At 44.0% G+C, this 19,712-nt stretch overlaps 1 protein-coding gene and 1 long non-coding RNA gene across 33 annotated transcripts in view; one reads left to right on the top strand and one right to left on the bottom strand.

Moving 5' to 3' along the window:
- The window catches only part of LOC147355570 (uncharacterized), a 57,207-nt gene extending 45,474 nt beyond the window's left edge, over nt 1-11,733 (bottom strand). For 4 of the 21 annotated variants that reach the window (XR_015144623.1, XR_015144628.1, XR_015144629.1 and 1 more), the window contains exons 1-3: nt 10,339-10,534; nt 10,093-10,181; nt 9,370-9,435 (exon numbers count right to left, since the gene is read on the bottom strand). This is a non-coding gene — a long non-coding RNA (uncharacterized LOC147355570). Of the gene's footprint in view, nt 1-9,369; nt 9,436-10,092; nt 10,182-10,288; nt 10,535-11,528 lie in introns of those variants that run through there. The other 17 variants (XR_015144632.1, XR_015144634.1, XR_015144633.1 and 14 more) reach the window with 11 other exon arrangements.
- The window catches only part of MAPKAPK5 (MAPK activated protein kinase 5), a 33,653-nt gene continuing 24,519 nt past the window's right edge, over nt 10,579-19,712 (top strand). For 3 of the 12 annotated variants that reach the window (XM_086348193.1, XM_086348192.1, XM_086348198.1), the window contains exons 1-2: nt 10,824-11,317; nt 19,173-19,246. In XM_086348193.1, the coding sequence (XP_086204319.1) occupies nt 11,285-11,317; nt 19,173-19,246 (107 nt within the window). In that variant the 5' untranslated portion in view covers nt 10,824-11,284. Of the gene's footprint in view, nt 11,318-11,668; nt 11,788-19,172; nt 19,247-19,712 lie in introns of all 12 variants that reach the window. The other 9 variants (XM_086348187.1, XM_086348186.1, XM_086348197.1 and 6 more) reach the window with 7 other exon arrangements.

Genomic DNA, 19,712 nt, shown 5'->3' with positions numbered 1-19,712 from the left:
GGGTCAGAACGAATGAAACAGATTCCTGCCGGACCAGTTTCATAAGAGATTAACCTGAAAACCAGATGTCCATTTACTCATTTTAAGTGAGGTCTGTATTTTCAGACTTTTTGAATCTTGTATCCAGAACACTGCCTGCCTTTAGCTAGGGGACCTGGCAAGTTAGTAATCAGTACTATTAGTAAATTAGGAGGCTGAACATTCCTTAGTGAACAATGAAAATGGAGCAAAAAGAAATGAATCACAGTAGTAGTTTGTGAGTGATCATGATTGGGTCACAGCTTCCTTTAAGAATTTGGGGGAAAAGTTTGATCCTTTCCTGAGAAACACACATGTATACTTTTTGCAGACAGTGTCAGGGGAGTGGTGGAACTCAGTGGTTGACCCCTGCCTTTATTTCACTGAGGCTAAGCCACGTCTTGATAAGCGACCCCTATTCTACTAAAGACTCATTTCATTTCTCTGCGTAGCACTTAACAATTTTTGTCATATATGCATATACTTGTACTATAATTTACTTTTTTCTTTAAATTGACATTTAGATAAAATTTTTGAAAAACACCTTATTTGCAGTACATAAAAAAGAACAGCATTTAACTGTCATAAATAGACATGAAAAATGAAAGCAGAACAATATCACTAAATTTTAAACAATAAAATACAAGTAAACCGAATCTTTTAGATTATTAGGTTTACTAGTATTTAACCTTTTAGATTATATATATTTACATATGGGCTTCCCTCATGGTGCTAGTGGTAAAGAACCCAGCTGCCAATGCAGGAGACATAAGAGATGCAGGTTCAATCCCTGGGTTGGGAAGTTCCCCTGGAGGAAGGCATGGCAACCCACTCCAGTATTCTTGCCTGGAGAATTCCATGGACAGAGGAGCCCGGCAGGCTACAGTCCATAGGGTCACAAAGAGTTGGACACAACTGAAGTGACTTAGGACAACACATATTTATATATGTATTCAAAACCTCTTAATCATTCTATAGCTGAAATAGGTACATCTCATTGAGGTGACGATTTTATGACCAGTTGGAAGTAACAAGATGTTCCAGTTCATGTTGCTTCAAGGTGAAATGAGGTTCACTGCCAAGAAAATGATTCTGTATTTTAGCTTTGATGATGAGCTGCAGCAGCAACGGTCCCATGACAAATGAGTGGCAAAAGGCAACATTTTGAGCTCACGCCACCCTCCGCCCCCTGTTCTTCCATCTTGGCAGTCTCCTAGGCATGAGGTGGTGCATGGTGGCAGGAGGTCAGCTGAAACCTCTGTCCTTGTTCTCACAGCACCTGGGTCTACCCAGGGAGAGAGAGGGATTAAACATAGGGACTTAACAGGAAGAGGGTGTTCTGACCGTGCCAAGGGGGATGGCTGGCCTAACCTGGGCCTGGTGGAAGAAAAGGTTACACTCTTCACACTTACATACGTCCATCATAAACAACTACTGGAAGGCTACTGAGTGCTAGGTCGTGGTGATGCAAAGACGACTAAGACCTGTGAGACTCACTCTCTCTAGAAGCTCAGGACATGGTGAGGAGAGACAGACTCTCGGATGATTATAATACGATGTAACTGCCAGATACAATGAGAGCAAAAACGTAATGACATCATGGAAGGACAAGAAGGGCCCCTGCTGACTGCAGGCAGGGAAGAAGGCTCCCTAGAATGTGCTCATGTACCTCTCAGGTAAAAGAAGCCCAAAGGTGAGCAGTGAAGGGCTATTAAAGTGATTCCACAGAGTCTTTAAATAAGTGATTCCTACTATTTCAATGGTCCATTATCCCTACAGCATGACCCTCATCCTTGAGGTTTAATATGACTTCTCACATTCCAGCCATCACAACAATATCCAAGAAGCAAGACGGTTAAAGGACAAAGAACGGTGGGATACTTTATAAGGCAACTTCCAGGAGGCTGCCCACAAAGCTTCTATTTATACATCTTTGGACATACAAAGAGACCTGCCTCTTGAGAAATCTGTATGCCGGTCAGGAAGCAACAGTTAGAACCGGACATGAAAAACAGACTGGTTCCAAGTAGGAAAAGGAGTACGTCAAGGTTGTATATTGTCACCCTGCTTATTTAATTTATATGCAGAGTACATCATGAGAAACACTGGGCTGGATGAAGCACAAGCTGGAATCAAGATTGCCGGGAGAAATATCAATAACCTCACATATGCAGATGACACCACCCTTACGGCAGAAAGTAAAGAGGAACTAAAGAGCCTCTTGATGAAAGTGAAGGAGGAGAGTGAAAAAGTTGGCTTAAAGTTCTCAACATTGAGTAAACTAAGATCATGGCATCCAGCCCCATCACTTCATGGCAGATAGATGGGGAAACAGTGGAAACAGTGGCAGACTTTATTTTGGGGGGTTCCAAAATCACTGCAGATGGTGACTGCAACCATGAAATTAAAAGATGCTTACTCCTTGGAAGGAAAGTTATCACCAACCTAGACAGCATATTAAAAAGCAGAGACAGTACTTTGCCAACAAAGGTCCATCTGGTCAAGGCTATAGTTTTTCCAGTGGTCATGTACGGATGTAAGAGTTGGACTATAAAGAAAGCTGAGCACAGAAGAATTGATGCTTTTGAACTGTGGTGTTGGAGAAGACTCTTGAGAGTCCCTTGGACTGCAAGGAGATCCAACCAGTCCTGAGTGTTCACTGGAAGGACTGACGTTGAAGCTGAAACTCCAATACTTTGTCTACCTGATGCAAAGAGCTGACTCATTTGAAAAGACCCTGATGCTGGGAAAGATTGAAGGCAGGAGGAGAAAGGGATGACAGAGGAGGAGATGGTTGGATGGCATCACCGACACAATGGACATGAAATTGGGTAAATTCCAGGAGTTGGTGATGGACAGGGAGGCCTGACGTGCTGCAGTCCATGGGGCCGCAAAGAGTCAGACACGACTGAGCGACTGAACTGAATTGGACAAAGTTAAGATACATGGCCACATCTAGCTGCAAAGGATAAGGAACTTCGTCTTTTTAGCTGGGAGTCAGTGTGCCTCTCTAAAACTAAGTTCTTAATTCTAAAGAATAAAAAGAAAATGGACTTGGGAAGGCAAATCCCTACCATGATGCGAAATAGCACCCTCAAAATTTAGGGTGATTTAAAAAAAAAAAAATTTAGGGTGATGACTTTCCAATGCCTGACCTTACCACCAACTTAATCCAAATCTCATGATATAGGCGAGAGTACTTCTGGGAAGATTTTCTATACACAATGTATTACTTAAGAAAATTTTACTTGCAAGTATCAGAAAACCAAGTTCAAGTCAGTGTGAAAAAAATATGGTCCCCATATTCCAAAACCCTGAGATCTCGGCTCTGACCGTGGCTTGATCCAGAAGTTCAAAAAGTTTCCATCTCTTGGCTCCAGCTCTCCATGTTTAAACCATACCCATTTTGGTTCTGGTGGGTCTGGATTCTTAGAAGAACCAACTGACTTCAAGAGCTCTCATCTCATACCGGGCAAGGCCCAAGTCCACTGGCTAGGAGAAGGTCCGTGTTTGCTAGCCCCAGCAAAGACTCAGGTTCATGCCAACTGATGTGACGTCCTGCCCTTCCCTCGACCAGTGGCCGGATCGATAAAGCTGCAGTGATCACTTGACCTGAGTTCTAACCGTCCACCCTTGGAGCCCTGGAGGCCCTTCTAGTCTATTTGAGGCTGAAAATGACGGGTGGATCCCCAAAGAAAAGTGGTGCTCTTATCTGAAGGAGAGGACTTAAGACATTGGAACTGCCAACCTTTTAATACTCCAGTGCTGCTGAAAACCCTGTTGGGGTGAATTGGAGAAAACAGAGAAATGTAATATTTCTTGCCCGCATCCCTGTGAATCAGACTCATGGTAAGAGAATCTGCTTCTTAAACTGACAAATAACAAAAGAAATGCCAGCTATTAAGAAAATGTCTGTAATGTTGATTCTGACATCCTAGACCCATTAATCTCCTTGGCTTTTAGTGACAGAAACCTATTAGAACACTAGGTAGCTGTCTGGAAGCAAAAACAAAGTTCTCAGGTTATGAACAACCTAATCTCTCTGGGTTTTTAGATGTGGGTCAGTCACAGGAGTATTGGGTGTAAAGCTGGTGTTTCTGCCTTTGGCCTTGCCCAGCGTCCAAGAGGAAATGGCGGAATAGAGGACGCAAAGAACTTCCTGCAGCCCTGAGAAGGGGGCTGATGTGGGGTTTTCTAAGTCCAGGTGCCACCTTGTGTTTGTAAGTACAACTGCAGCGCTATCCTCTCCGAGATCTGACAGGTAGACCAAATGATCAGGCTGGTGTCTTTCAAAGATAGTGTTACCCGAATGAGCTGATTTACAAAACAGAAAAGACTCACAGCAAACTTACAATTACTAAAGGGTAACAAGGACCTACCGTGTAGCACAGAGAATTGTATTCAATATCATGCAATAAACTATAGTGGAAAAGAATCTGAAAAAATATATCTATATAACTGAATCACTTTTCTGTATACCTGAAACTAACACAACATTGTAAATTAACTATTGTTGTTGTTCATTCACTAAGTCATGTCTGATTCTTTGCAATCTAATAGACTGCAGCCCGCCAGGCTCCTCTGTCCATGGCGTTTTCCAGGCGAGAGTACTGGAGTGGGTTGCCATTTTCTACTCCAGGAGATCTTCCTGAACCAGGGATTGAGCCCACATGTCTTGCATTGGCAGGCAGATTCTTTACCACTGAGCAATACTTCAGTTTTAAAAATGGTTGAAACAAAATACAAGATGGCATTACATGCCTCGTGATTGTATATGGGCAACACCTAGACAAATGCAATGAGTCAAAAGGCGACGGTCACACGCCCAAAATAACAGCAAACAGGGACTCCAACAAAAACTTCTCCATGAATGTTCACAGAAGTACTATTCACAACAGCCCCAAAGTGGAAATAATCTGAATGTCTATTAACAGATGAATGAATAAACAAAATGTGGCCCATTCACATAATGAAATTATTTAACCATAAAACACGAATGAAGCACTGATACATGCTATTATATACATGAACCTCAAAAACATGATGCTATGGGAAAGAAGCTGGACATAAAAGGCCACATATTGTCTGATTCTATGTTTATGAAATGTTCAGAATAGGTAAATCCAAAGAGACAAAGCAGACTGGTCACTGCTAGGACTGAGCGACTTCACTTTCCCTTCTCCCTTTCACGCACTGGAGAAGGAAATGGCAACCCACTCCAGTGTTCTTGCCTGGAGAATCCCAGGGACGGGGGAGCCTGGTGGGCTGCTGTCTATGGGGTTGCGCAGAGTCGGACACAACTGAAGCGACTTAGCAGTAGCAACAGCAGGAGCTAGGGAGAGAAGGAAAGTTGCTGCAGAACAGGTAAGGGTTTCCCCTGGGGATGATGAACTTTGAACAAATGTCTTTGAACTAGATAGAGATGATACTTGCACAACATTGAGTACTAAATGCCACTGAACTGTTCGCTTTTAAATGGTCAGTTTTATGTTACATGGATTTTAATCTTAATTAAAAAAAATAAATTGCCTTACCTCTGGGCCTCCATTCCCTCACAGTCCCTCCAGTCATGTCCCACTCATTCAGCTACTTCATGAAGAATAAAAAGTAACTGATAGTCATTGTTTTTATTAATTTTTTCTGAAAACGAAATGAACATGGTAAAAGGATTTTTTTTTCAGTGATATACACTCCTGGTTTCCAATCTTATGGCCCCAAGAAGAGATATTTACTGTACATCTACTAAGGGCCCCATACTACTGGTCTGGCAGCCACACTTGGAGAACCAAAGCCCAGACCTCTATCTGCTAAGTTTGTTCAAGATAATTTAGGCTTTCTATAACACACTCGTCAAACTCGTTAGAACCTCTGCCCACTGCCTGGTTCCCAACCACTCCTGCATTTTAGGGAGCTGTTATGATAGCACCCCTCTTTCAGGCACCAACATCTGTGTTAGTTATCTATGCTGCATAACAAACGGCCCCTAACTTTAGCACTTTAAAAACATGGATTATCTCAGTTTCTGTGGGTAAAGAATTTGGACATAGCTTAACTGGGTGCCTCTGGTACAGAGGGCTGCAATCAAGTTCTTGGCCAAGGATGCAATCATCTCAGGGTTCAACTATGTGAGAATCCATGCTAAGCTCACTTACGTGACCACTTGCCAGGCCTCCAGTTCTCACTGACAGCTGGTGAGACATGAGTTCCTTGACATGTGGGCCCCCCTAGGGGCAACAATAGTGGGCTGACTAGCATTCTCTCCCCTATTCCTGGTCACATGGAACCTCAGAATGTGGAAAGGTCTCTGCAGATGCAATTAGTTAGGATAAGATGAGGTCATACTAGGTTAGGGTGACCCCTAAATCCAATGACTGGTGTCTTTGGAAGAGGAAGGAACACAGAGGCACACGGAGAAGGTCATGTGAAGATCAAGGCAGAGATTAGAGGGATACACCTGTAGGCCAAAGGACTGCTGGGAGCCACCAGCAGCTGGCAGAGATAGAAATGACCCTTCCTAGAGTCTTCAGAGGGAGCAGGGCCCTTCTGACACCTGGATTTCAGACTTTGGGCCTGCAGGACTGTAGAGCATAAATTTCCATTGTTTTAAGTCACCTAGTTTATGGTAATTTGCTATGGCAGCCCCAGGAAACTAATAAAGCTGCTCACATTTGAGCTGGCTTTCCTCAGAGCAAATGGGGAAGAGAATGGGAAAGCAAGAGAGGGGTACCCAGGAGGGAAGCCACAGCCTTTTTGTAATCTAATCTCAGACATGAGAGCCCAATATTTGAAGTGAGTCTCTAGGTCAGCCCATGAGCACAGTGAGGGGATTACACAAGACCATGAATACCAAGAGGCATAGGCATCTCTGAGGGTTATCTTAGGCTGTCTACCACGTTCCTTGATTTCTTGAACAAATATTTATCAAACACCTACTGTGGGCTAGGTGTTGAGGATGGAACTAATAATGCAGATAAGATTCCTTCCCTTTTTGAGAATATTTAATATAATAGAGGAGAGGACCCTAAAGAAAAAAAAGTGGATATATAAATTAAAATTGTGATAAGTACAAGGAAGTGAATTATGAGGTAATACGAATAATTGATTTAGACTGAACCAAGTGTCAGGCCTTGGCTGAGATGGTTGGATGGCATCACCGACATAATGGACATGAATTTGAGCAAGCTCCGGGAGCTGGTGATGGACAGAAAAGCCTGGTGTGCGACCATGGGGTCACAAAGAGTCAGACACGACTGAGCGACTGAACTGAACTGAAGGGTCAGGCCTGGGGCTTCCCAGGTGGCTCAGTGGTAAAGAATCTGCCAGCCAGTGTTGGAGATGTGGGTTCAGTCCCTGGGGTGGGAAGATCCCCTGGAGAAGGGAATGGCAACCCATTCCAGTAGTCTTGCCTGAGAAATCCCATGGACAGAGGAGCCTGGTGGCTACAGTCCAATTAGTCACAAAGAATTGGGCACAACTAAGTGACTGAGCATACAAACACCAGGGTTAGGCCCAGTCTTTCTGATGAATTAATATTTAGAATGTGGTTGAAGAACACGTAGGAATTGGCCTCTGTGTGCCAAGGAGAGAAAGTTTCTAGATAGAGGGACAACATCTGCAGATGAGAGATGTTGAGTTTAGCTGCGAGACTCAGAATGCGTACGGCTCAGACCTCATCTCTGAATCTCTATGTAGCACAGTGCCTGGCACGGAGAGGGACCTGAGAAATTCTTACTGAAAGAACCAAAGAAACCAAGGCACCTTCTATTTCCTAACTGTCGTAGATAATGTTAATCCAAGTCATTTCAAAATTTTCTCCCACAGTTCACTGCAGAATTACTTTCTTATTTGTGTTACAACAGGCAAAGCTGCTATAACAAAAAGCTGTAAATACATGAAAGCTCAACACAAGAGATTTTTTTTTTCATTCTTCTCTCATATAACAATCTTGAGAGGATGCTGAGATCAACAGGGCAGAGTTCTCTTCCATCCAGGTATCTTCCATTTTAAAGTCTTGCCTTCTCCAGAACCTGGTCATCATCTTCCAACTGGCAGAGTAAGTGAGAGCATCTGTTGACAGATTTTCCAGGCCAGGCCTGGATATATGCACGTCGTCTTCTGCTCACTTTCCATTGTGGGAGAGCATAGACACATGGCCACACCGACTTTATGGGGGATGGAGAATGTCCTGTAGGTGTATGGCCAATAAAGAGGACACTATGTCTGCACCGCAAAATATATCCCATTATGTGTCCAATTCTCTGGTACATTCCTCAAGAACCTCAAATTAACCAGATAAAAAAGAACTCTAGATTTCTCACTCTCATCAAGTCTTTCATTCACCGAATGGCACCACCATCTATGCAAGTTGCATAAGGTGGTCTCTTAAAAGTTATTCTTTTTTTAAAGTATTTATTTTTATTGCTTTTATTTGGCTGCCCTGGGTCTTAGTTGCCACATGTGGGATCTAGTTCTCTGGCCAGGGACTGAACTTGGGCCTGAGGTATTCAGAGTTCAGAGTCTTAGCTACTGGACCACCAGGGAAGTCCTGAAAATTATTCTTGATTTGTTTCTTATTCTCATCTTCCTCATGGAGTTCTTCAGGAAGTTCTTTCAATTCCACCTCCAAAACATCATAAACCAATCTACTTTATCTTTATGGCCACTGTCTTAGTTCAAGCATCATAATAATCTGGGCTATTCCAACAGCCTCTTAATAACTGTTCACGTCTCCACTTTCACTTGTCCGTATTTAATTCTCCATACAGCAGAGTCTTATCTTTAAAAACATAAATTTGATCAGACCCCTCTTTAGTTTAAAACCTTCCAGTGGCTTAGAATAAAATCCAAAGTTCTCATCATGACCCTAAAGGTGTATATCAGCAGTCCCCAACCTTTTTGGCACCAGGAACCACTTTCTAGGAAGACAATTTTTCTACGGACCAGGGTAGGGGAGAGGGGATGGTTTCGGGATGATTCAAGCGCATTACACTTACTGTGCACTTTGTTTCTATTATTATATCAGCTCCACCTCAGGTCAGGCATCAGATTCCAGAGGCTGGGGACCGCTGGCGTAGATGATACAACCCTCTTCACCTTTCCGACCTCATCCTTTACTGCTCTCTCCTACTCTCCCTGCTCCAGCTACAATGACCGAGCTGCTTCTTGACCACGTTTACCTAGCTTCTACTTTAACACTTTTACAACTGCTGTTTCATCTGCCCAGAAAGTGACCTGGATCTCCATAGACAGTTCCTTCTCATTTATCAGAGGTCTCAGCATCAGGGTTGCCACCTGGGAGACCTCTCCTGATCCTCTACTTTAAAAGTCCTGACACCCAGTTAATTCTCTTACCTCAGCATTGTTTACTTTCTTAGTATCCACAAACTGCTTTTCTTTCTTTAGTTTCTGCTGCTCTTTCTCAAAAAAAAAAAAAAAAAAAAATCCATGAGCAGGTACTGTGTCTTTTTTCTACTTTTTCCCCAGGGTCGAGTAGGCCTGGCACACAGCGGTGCTCAGTAAATAAGTGAATGAATGAAGAACCACCAAGAGGTGATTAACCAAATACTCTTTCAAGGTTCTTTGACAGGCTGTTGGTATAGCCTGGCTTCTCCACCCCCACTTCCCGACCCCTAATCTCCACCTCCCCTTGCCCAGGAGAGGTTTGGCAGAAGAGCAGCCGCATCTGGTGAGGCCCTCCTCTCTCCCACGGAGCTATGGGAGCCTGAATTTGCTGGCTACTCCACTTTCCGAAAGGGAAAGATACCCAGCTAAATGCCGACATGAGGAAGAGCGGAGCGAACGAGCCTTGGGGTCAGAGATCTGGGGGGCCCCTGCGGCAGAGCTGGTTCCAGAGCCCCCAGGCCAACCCCATGAGCTGTAGGCTGCTCCCCGCCGCCAGAGCCTAGGGGCTGCAGAGAGGGAGGGCCTGCACCCAGTTCAGCATTTGGTCCGCAGATGGGATGCTGATAGGCAAAGGCTTTAGTGTCCGGCTTTCATTGATTACTTGTTTTCTCGAGCCAGGCATTAAAAAAAAAAAAAAAAGTCATCTGTGTTGGTTGAGTAACGAGCACAAACCTGCGTCCCAGTTCCGACTTGACCACTTCTCAGCTGTCCGCAGTTGTGTGCAAATGAGTTTCGCTCTCTGACAGCCTCAGTTACCTCACCTGTTAACAGGGAACAAGAACACACTTAGCTCAAAGGGCCAAATGCCTACTTTATAAAGATGAGACAAACTAAGGGAAGAAAAGAGCCTCACGTAAAGTAAACGCACCGTATATATATAACTATTATTGCTATTATTATATATAGAACTCTTGTTACCGCCTGACCCGCCCGGAGCCTCAGTTTCCAAGCCTGCATCACTAGTCGTTTATCTCCGGATCTTTCCGTAGGGCAGTTCCCGCGCCAGAAGCCCTGTCCACTGCGCAGGGACAAACTAGTTTGTAGTGCCACCCGCAGGCACCAGAGTCAGCTGGTGAGGGCCCGTAGCCCCGCCCCGCCGGCCCCTGACCCCTTTACGTCATCAGCTCGGCGCCAGCGCTACGGAGGGCCCCGGGGCCTGTCCTGGGTGTGGCGCCACCTTGGGGAGGCCTTGGCGGACGCCTGCAAGTCGACTGCTTGGTTCGCGGGCGGCTCGGAAACCCCAGCTGACCGCGGCGAGGGGCGCGTGGAGCCGTGGGGACACGAAGTCGGGCGACAGGAGGGGCGGCCCAGAGCTCAGGCGGGGCACAACGCCGGCAGGCGGGCGGCCGGCCGGGCTGCCCGGCGCGGGTGTCCCGGCGATGTGTGGTGCTGAAGCGGCAGCGGGAGCAGCAGCGGCGGCGGCGGCGGGCTCGGCCTCGGCTTCGCGGCGGTGCCGGCGGCGAAGGCGGAGGCGCAGGCTCCTCCTCAGGACCTGGCGAACCCGGACCTAAGCGGCGGCCCCGCGAGGCCCCGACACAGCGCCCCTGATCGGGGCCTTCCCCGCCTCGCCCTGCCCCGGGAGCCTGCCTCCCCGGCCGGGGATGAGGCCGGGAGGCGGCCGCGCGGGGCCCAGCACAAAGACTTGTTCCCGGGAGCCGCTGCTGCTGCCGCCGCCAGCCTAGAGCCGCCTGCCGAAGCCGAGCCGGCCCCGGGGCCCTCGTCCCCTCAGGTTCCTGGGGGCGACTGCTGCCCGTCTCCCCGAGACCCAGGGCCCCGAGCGCTGAGCCCCTTGTTCCCCCGGCTGCGGTGGGATCGGGCAGCTGCGCAGCCTCCGCTGCTCCCGGCCTTGCGGGCCCCGCGGAGCATGTCGGAGAGCGATATGGAGAAAGCCATCAAGGTAAGTTGGGGGAGATGCCTCCCCGCTTTGTCTCTTTGGCATTCCTCTCGGCTTCAGCCTCAGAAAACGGAGAGAACTTAGAGATTCCAGCAACTCCGGCTTTCAGTTCCGTGGGTTCCAACTCCTGGGTTCCGTGGACTGCGTTTTACAGCGCTGAGGGCAAAGGGTTTGTGGAGGGCGCGGGAGGGACGTCCGACTCCCTCCGACTTACCTACTTGAAGCGGGATGTGATTTGTACTTCCCTAGAATGGAGGGTGGGTGGTGTGGAGATACTTGATGGGAGTAGCACGTAGGGCGCCCTGATACTCTCTATTCGATCACTCCCCAAGTACCATTAGATTTTGTTTTCAGGTGATCTGCTGCAACAGCACTTGGAGAGTTGGATCTTACCCCTCGCTCCAGATTTGTTTGAAATCTGCAGTTTCAGCAGGAGGTGCTTCACCTTACAAAACCTGCCCTTTGGCAAATAGGTTGTTTTCACTTTTCCGTGTGGTTCCTCCCCTTTTCCTGTTTCCTTTTCCTTCTCCTGGGGGGCGTTGAGTTTATTTAGGAGGAGCTAATGGTGTCCTTTACATACCGCTCTGTTAACCAAAAAAAAAAAAAAGGCAAATATGAGTGTTCCAAAGTGGCCCAAATAAAATTTTGAAAAAAAAAACAAAAAACCCTGCTTTTTACTTTTTTTAAACAGGCAAACATTGCGGCAGTAAGTCACTAGGAGTCAGAAAGTTACCATTCAGCTGTACTGAGGAAATTAAGTTTCTTATGTAAATTGAACACTGAAGCTTAAAGTTTGATATTTATTACTTACTTATTTTACAGTATTAAGTCAAATCTGTGCATTTAGGAATTTCATTTTCTCTTGAGGGATGGGCACCTCGGGGTTATTTTCCCCATCAAGACACAATCACTACTACCAATATCTAATTAAGAACTTCCACTTCTAACAATTTTGGGGGTTACAAAGTTTATAGAAGTCATCAGTCATTTCAAAGAAAATTCACCTTTTAAAGGAGGCATCAAGACAGAACATATACATTAAGAAATATCAGATTTTAAATGATAGAATTAAAGGATCCAAAAGACTGCTTTGATAGATACATTTTTTTTTCTTTTGGTTTGGATTTCATTGGTATAGCATCATGTATTGCCTAAAGTTATATGATTGGGTTGTGAATCAAAATACATTTGGCAGGTTTTTAAATTCAGCTAGCATTATTTGCTTTGTGCAAGGTGTTGTGTTGGGCACTTGTGAAGCAAAGTCAAGAGCCCTAGATTGTCCCTCTTTTGTAGATCTTCTATCTAGATGGTGGAGTTAGTTAATAAACATTGTCAGGTGATTATAATTAAAAGACACATTTCTATCCCTGGATTGGGAAGATCTCCTGGAGGAGGAAATGGCAAGCCACTGCAGTATTCTTGCCTGGGAAATCCCATGGAAAGAGGAGCCTAGTGGGCAACAGTTCATGGGGTCGTGAAAGAGTTGGACACTACTTACTGACTGAGCACACATTAAAAAAGGTGGAGAGTGCTATTTTAGGAAGGGTGGGCAGGGAAGGTGTTCCTGAGGAGGTGACATTTGTATCAAGCTTTGAAGGGAATGAGGGAGCAAACCTCCATTGTCTTGGGGAAAAATATTATAGGCAGTGGGAACAAAAGATACAAAGGCCCTGAGGTAGGTGCAGGTCTCCTGTGACCCAGGAACAACAGGGTGACTGGAATGCAGTGGGTCAGTATAGATTATGTTGGAGCCAGGTAACCAGAAGCTCAAGTACATAGGGCCTTTAGGCCATTGCAAGAACTTTGGCTTGACCCTGAGTAGAAAGGGAAATCTGAGAGAGTTTTGAGCAGAAGAGATACATAGTTCTAGTGGGCAAATACATAAACGGGGAAGCAGTGTTACTGAGTGCTTATAGTAGTTTCTCCAGGTTGACTCATGAGTTGAAATCTCAGCCTCGCCATTCATTTAGCTGTGTCCTTGAATAAGTCACTTTACTTCTCTGTCACTTAGTTTTTTCATCCATAGGAAGAGGATAAAAAATCTCCCCAGCTCAGGGTTTTTTTTTTTTGAGAATTTAATAAAAATGTACTTATAATACCTAACATTTAGTAAGAACCCAATGGATATTAGCTCATAGCAACTTAAGAATGGTTCAGAAAGAACTGTATGTAGTTTACTTCAGTTGGTCACTATTGTCCAACCTGATTTTCTTACTTTTTTTAAAGCTTTTCTTCTTGTACTTATTAGTAGATCACTGGTGAATCTTCCAATTGTATGTGTTCAACCTAATACAGATTGGTTGCCAGGGCCAGGGTCCAGCCCCGGCTGATCCAGGGAATTCGAAGGGGAGATGGCGTCAGCGAGTACACTGGCTTTAATTAAATATTAATCAAAGATATAAAGAGTAATAGAATGAGGATAGCTCAGTAGGAAAATTCAGTGGAGGAAAGAGGCTGAGTAACTTGGTTTACGTGGAAAACCAATAAAACTTCGAGACAAGAAGTTTGCACCACTTACGTAGGCCACAGGTGTCCTTCCGTTCTCCCGTGGGAGAGGAGACACTGAGGCCTCCCCGGTCGGATCCTAGAAGCACAGGCAAAATTAGTAAGCTTGGCGGGCCTCCGTGCTCCAGATGGGAACTCAGCCAGAGGTTGAAAGAAAGAATGACATGGGGAAACCAAGCTTCGATGAGCAAGGTCCGTAGCTTTATTTTCAACAGGGGCTTTTATACCATAAGTTGCACATAGAGGATAATAGGGGGTGTGAAATCATGCAAAGTCAGCAGTCTTTGATCCTTATCAAAACCAGCATTTCTTTTCTGCAAACTTATTGTATACAAATGGTTTAGGTCATTTACATCATCTTCTGGCCAGAAGGCCTATTAACATTTTATGACTCTGACAAAGGTTTGTCAACTGTAAGATTTATTTTCTCTAAGAGTAATTATTTTAAAGTTTGGCGCCATCCTCCTAAGGTGTTAGATAAAGTTGCATTCCTATAGGGCAGAGGTGCAGTGGGTTTACAACAAAGGAAAGAATTTATTACCTTAAGGGTCTAAAGTTGCTAACACCAAGGCCACTCCTTATTTTTTCTACATACCAACTATATTAATTAATACACATTCAAGGATACAATACAGGGGATGTTGAGACTTGGCAGCAAGCATTGGCTCATCAATGAAATCTTTTACTAGTTGTATTCTGACAGCTTCTAACTCTCCGAGAGGCTCTAAGCTATTTGAATATCTTAAGCTTCCCGTGCCTCTCGTGGTTGGGAGACTGTAAACAATCGTATGCATAGCTGTAGGAGTCCGGGTAAACTGGTCAGGCAAGTTAGAGAGCCATCTGAGGGGTTTGGATTTAAACACTCCCTATTATGCCCAGGAACTTTATTAACTGGAGCTGTAAGTTAACTCTTTTTCAGAGAGAGCGAGATGGTGGTCGGGGACAGCCTCCCGTAAAGTCAGAGGTGACAGCACAAAACAGTAAAGTAGGCAGACTCTGGTTTTGGGGGTAAATGCTCGAGAATATCCAGGGGGACTCCTGAGGCTCGATCCCGCCTTTGTGTATGCCGAGCCTCCTTCCTCATGACCTTTGCCACAGGCGGAGTTCCTCACGCTGGCTCCCAGCAATTAGTGAAGTTTTTGAAAATATCTAACAACCAGTACTGAATAGGATATACTCCTTGGAAGCAAGCCAGCATCACATCAATTAAAACTTTTGGTTTGTGGTGTCTTATATTCATTGTTTTGGTTTTTTGAGGTTGTCCCTCATTTGGTGAGAACTGAGACCTCTAGAGTTCAGCTGGAAAAGCTATTTTCCTGGGTTTTCACTACAACATTTAAACTTCTGCTGCCTCGTTACCTGAGAATGGGTTGACTGGACTTTAAGATATCATCCTATTACTCTTAAATATTTAGGATAAGGCCAGCTGGCTACAACCATAGGCTCTGTCTTCTCAGTTTTGTCTCTCCTGCCATAGCCCGTGACTTCAGAACTCCCAGGTCACTTAGCTAAACCTGGATAATGAGCGTTTGGGGATTATGGGATTAGAAATTGCCTTACATATTTGTTTTCTGTTGTATATCGCAGTTTTTAATATTTGATGAACTTAATAAAAATTCATTTCCGTAGTTTTAAAAAACATTAAAAAAATTTCAGTTATAATTCACATATGATAAAGTTCACCCAAGATAAGTGTATAATTCAGTCATTTTTAGTAAACTTAGAGTTGTGCATCTGTCTTCACTATCCAGCTTTAGAATTTTTCCATACACTCCCCACTTCCCCTGAGAGTTCATTCTGCCTCACTGTGGTCAGCCTGTACACTCACTCCCCACCCCAGACAACTTTATTGATCTGCTTTCTGTCACTATTATTTTGTCTTCTCTAAAAATTCCAAATAATTGAAATTATATACATGTAGTCTTATGTATTTGACTTTCACTGAGACTCACGTCCATCGAGTCAGTGATGCCATCCAGCCATCTCATCCTCTGTCGTCCCCTTCTCCTCCTGCCCCCAATCCCTCCCAGCATCAGGGTCTTTTCCAGTGAATCAACTCTTCGCATGAGGTGGCCAAAGTACTGGAGTTTCAGCTTTAGCATCATTCCTTCCAAAGAAATCCCAGGGCTGATCTCCTTCAGAATGGACTGGTTGGATCTCCTTGCAGTCCAAGGGACTCTCAAGAGTCTTCTCCAACACCACAGTTCAAAGGCATCAAATCTTCGACACTCAGCCTTCTTCACAGTCCAACTCTCACATCCATACATGACCACAGGAAAAACCATAGCCTTGACTAGACGAACCTTTGTTGGCAAAGTAATGTCTTTGCTTTTGAATATGCTATCTAGGTTGGTCATAACTTTCCTTCCAAGGAGTAAGCATCTTTTAATTTCATGGCTGCAGTCACCATCTGCAGTGATTTTGGAGCCCAGAAAAATAAAGTCTGACGCTGTTTCCACTGTTCCCCCATCTATTTCCCATGAAGTGGTGGGACCGGATGCCATGATCTTTGTTTTCTGAATGTTGAGCTTTAAGCCAACTTTTTCACTCTCCACTTTCACTTTCATCAAGAGGCTTTTTAGTTCCTCTTCACTTCCTGCCATAAGGGTGGTGTCATCTGCATATCTGAGGTTATTGATATTTCTCCCGGCAATCTTGATTCCAGCTTGTGTTTCTTCCAGTCCAGCATTTCTCATGATGTTCTGCATATAAGTTAAATAAACAGGGTGACAATATACAGCCTTGACGAACTCCTTTTCCTATTTGGAACCAGTCTGTTGTTCCATGTCCAGTTCTAACTGTTGCTTCCTGACCTGCATACAAATTTCTCAAGAGGCAGATCAGGTGGTCTGGTATTCCCATCTCTTTCAGAATTTTCCACAGTTTATTGTGGTCCACATAGTCAAAGGCTTTGGCATAGTCAATAAAGCAGAAATAGATGTTTTTCTGGAACTCTCTTGCTTTTTCCATGATCCAGCGGATGTTGGCAATTTGATCTCTGGTTCCTCTGCCTTTTCTAAAACCAGCTTGAACATCTGGAAGTTCACGGTTCACATATTGCTGAAGCCTGGCTTGGAGAATTTTGACCATTACTTGACTAGCATGTGAGATGAGTGCAATTGTGCAGTAGTTTGAGCATTCTTTGGCATTGCCTTTCTTTGGGATTGGAATGAAAACTGACCTTTTCCAGTCCTGTGGCCACTGCTGAGTTTTCCAAATTTGCTGGCATATTGAGTGCAGCACTTTCACAGCATCATCTTTGGTGATGGACAGGGAGGCCTGGCGTGCTGCGATTCATGGGGTTGCAAAGAGTTGGACACGACTGAGCCACTGATCTGATCTGATCTGATGCTTTTGAGGTTCATTCATGTTAGTGTATGCATTAGTAGTTCACTCCTTTTTATTCTTGAGGAATCTCTTTATGGGCACTTGGATTGTTTCCAGGTTTTAGCTATTATAAATAAAATGATAAATAAAACTTGTCCATACAAATTTTTGTGAACATAATGTTTCATTTCTTCTGGGAAATAACTAGGTGTGGAATTACTGGATAGTACAGTAACTTTTTAAGGAGCTGTAAAACTTTTCCAAAATGGAATTGTTCTAGGATCATTTGTTCAAAACATTATCTTTTCCTTGTTGAACCACCTTTGGTGATAATCAGTTGTCATAAGTGTATGAGTTTATTTTTTGGATTCTCTTTTTTTCATTCTTTTGGTTTTATTTTTTTAAATTCCCTTTTCTGTTTCATTGATCCATATGACTGTCTGTGCCAGTGCCACACTGATGTGATTACTGAAGCTTTATAGTAAGTTTTCAAATTGAGTAGCATGAGAACCATCTTGGTTTTACTGTTTCAAAATTAAGTTGGCTATTCAAGTTCTTTGTATTTCCAAATAAGTTTTAGAGTCAGCTTGTCAGTTTCTACCGAAAAAAAAAAACGTGTGTTGGGATTTTAACAGGGATTCCGTGAATCCCACATGCAGCAGTGAAGATCAAAGATTCCGTGTGCCACAGCTAAGATCCACTGCAACTAAATAAGTGTTAAAGAAAAAAACTGGCAGCAGAAAGGTATGGAGATGAAGACTATTCTCAGCTTGTTTTACACATTTACATATTCACTGGATAGAAGCTCTGTTTTCATCTCTGAACTTAGCCTGGTGTCTGGCACTTCCTAATTGCTCAGTGCGTTTGTGTTACATGGACAGATGTCCTGTTGCTAGACCTGGGAGTCAGGATTCTGTTGCTAACTATAGTCTATCAGATTTTCATTGCAACAAAACAGTTTGAAAGTCTCATGAGTTTTGGCCTAACTTCTCAAGGTCTACCGTTGATTTTCAGTACTGCCCATGGAACCCTGAAAAATGAATTTTACTCTACCACAGTTTAAATGTATGACTTCCTTGCCTAAAAACATAGCAACAGAAGCTCAGTATATAGTGTGTGCGTGCATGCTCAGTTGCTTCAGTCGTGTCCAATTCTGTGACCCCATAGACTATAGCCCGCCATGCTCCTCTGTCCATGGGATTCTCTAGGCAAGAATACTGGAGTGGGTTGCAGTGACTTCCTCCAGAGAGTCTTCCCAACCCAGGGATTGAAATCGCGTCTGCCTGCGTCTCCTGCATTGCAGGCACATTCTTTACCCCCGTGAGCCACCTGGGAAACGCCAGTATGTAGTGACTACACAGGAGTTCAATAAAAACTTTAGGCTGTAGAGCTCTATATGGAACTATGGAAAGCTATTGGAATCTATTTTTAAAAAACTATAAAGAATATAGTTATACAATGAATGTATGTCTTTGTGTTCAAAATAACACTTGAAAACCAAATAAATGTACTATGATATTTACTGTTATTTTATTTGAACTTAATACGTTTTAGTTTATTCAGTTATTCCAATTTGATCAGTTAAGGATATAGGCCTCTGTGGCATAGCAGCATTTATAAGACCAGTCTTTCTAGAATCTTAGAAAATCCACTTGACCATTTGAAGAAATAAGTCCTCAGTAGTTTTGAAAGGGTATCTTCCACACTCAAGAAGAAAAAACGACAACCAAAACACCCCAAAACCAGCAATGAGGATTGACTCACATGGATCTTGAAGATGAGCTGAAGAATTTCTTTTCACCCCCAAGTTTTTTGCCTTCTCTTGTTGGAAAACAGTGCCTAGCCTAGTCACTTAGGTGAAATGTCTAATTATATAGCCTTTCACAAAGCTCTACTTACCAGCTTCTTTCAGGAGGTATCAATAAGATATTGAGCTGTTACGGTCTTCTGTTGTTCCATCTCTGCCTAACTATTCAACTTTTAATTGGAGAATCATTCTCTGCCTCCTCCCTTTTTATTTTAATAGGAAAGCTCCATTTTAGAAGAATACAATATCAATTGGACTCAGAAGCTGGGAGCTGGAATTAGTGGTCCAGTTAGGTAAGAGACCCATGTGCTGCTCCTGCTGCTGCTAAGTCGCTTCAGTCGTGTCTGACTCTGTGCGACCCCATAGACGGCAGCCCACCAGGCTCCGCCATCCCTGGGATTCTCCAGGCAAGAATAGTGGGCTGCAGACCATGACAAAACTGTTCTAAAAAGGGCCATTCATAATACACATAAAGTTAGAAGCATTACGTGTTCCAGATTTGTGAAATAGTCTTAATTTAACAAGTCGAAGTATTTATGATAGGCTTTTTCTCATCCATGTAGAAATATATTTAAGTGACATGGTCTGTGACAGGATCATTTAAGATGTTGATACCAGGGAGGCGCTGTGTGAGTCACTTGTCACCAGCAGAGGCCATTTTTTCTTTCTTAACCAGCCTCAAATTGATTTCCCGTGTCTGAGGCCTGTGGAGGGTGGGTGAGATGCCTCTTTCTGCCTTTCCATCTGCTAACCCTAGGG

Source organism: Bos grunniens, chromosome 17 (genome assembly GCF_055505025.1).
Source record: "Bos grunniens cultivar Pamir isolate PY7600 chromosome 17, Bosgru_T2T1.0, whole genome shotgun sequence".
NCBI lineage: Eukaryota > Metazoa > Chordata > Mammalia > Artiodactyla > Bovidae > Bos > Bos grunniens.
This window is presented reverse-complemented; position numbering and strand designations above follow the sequence as displayed.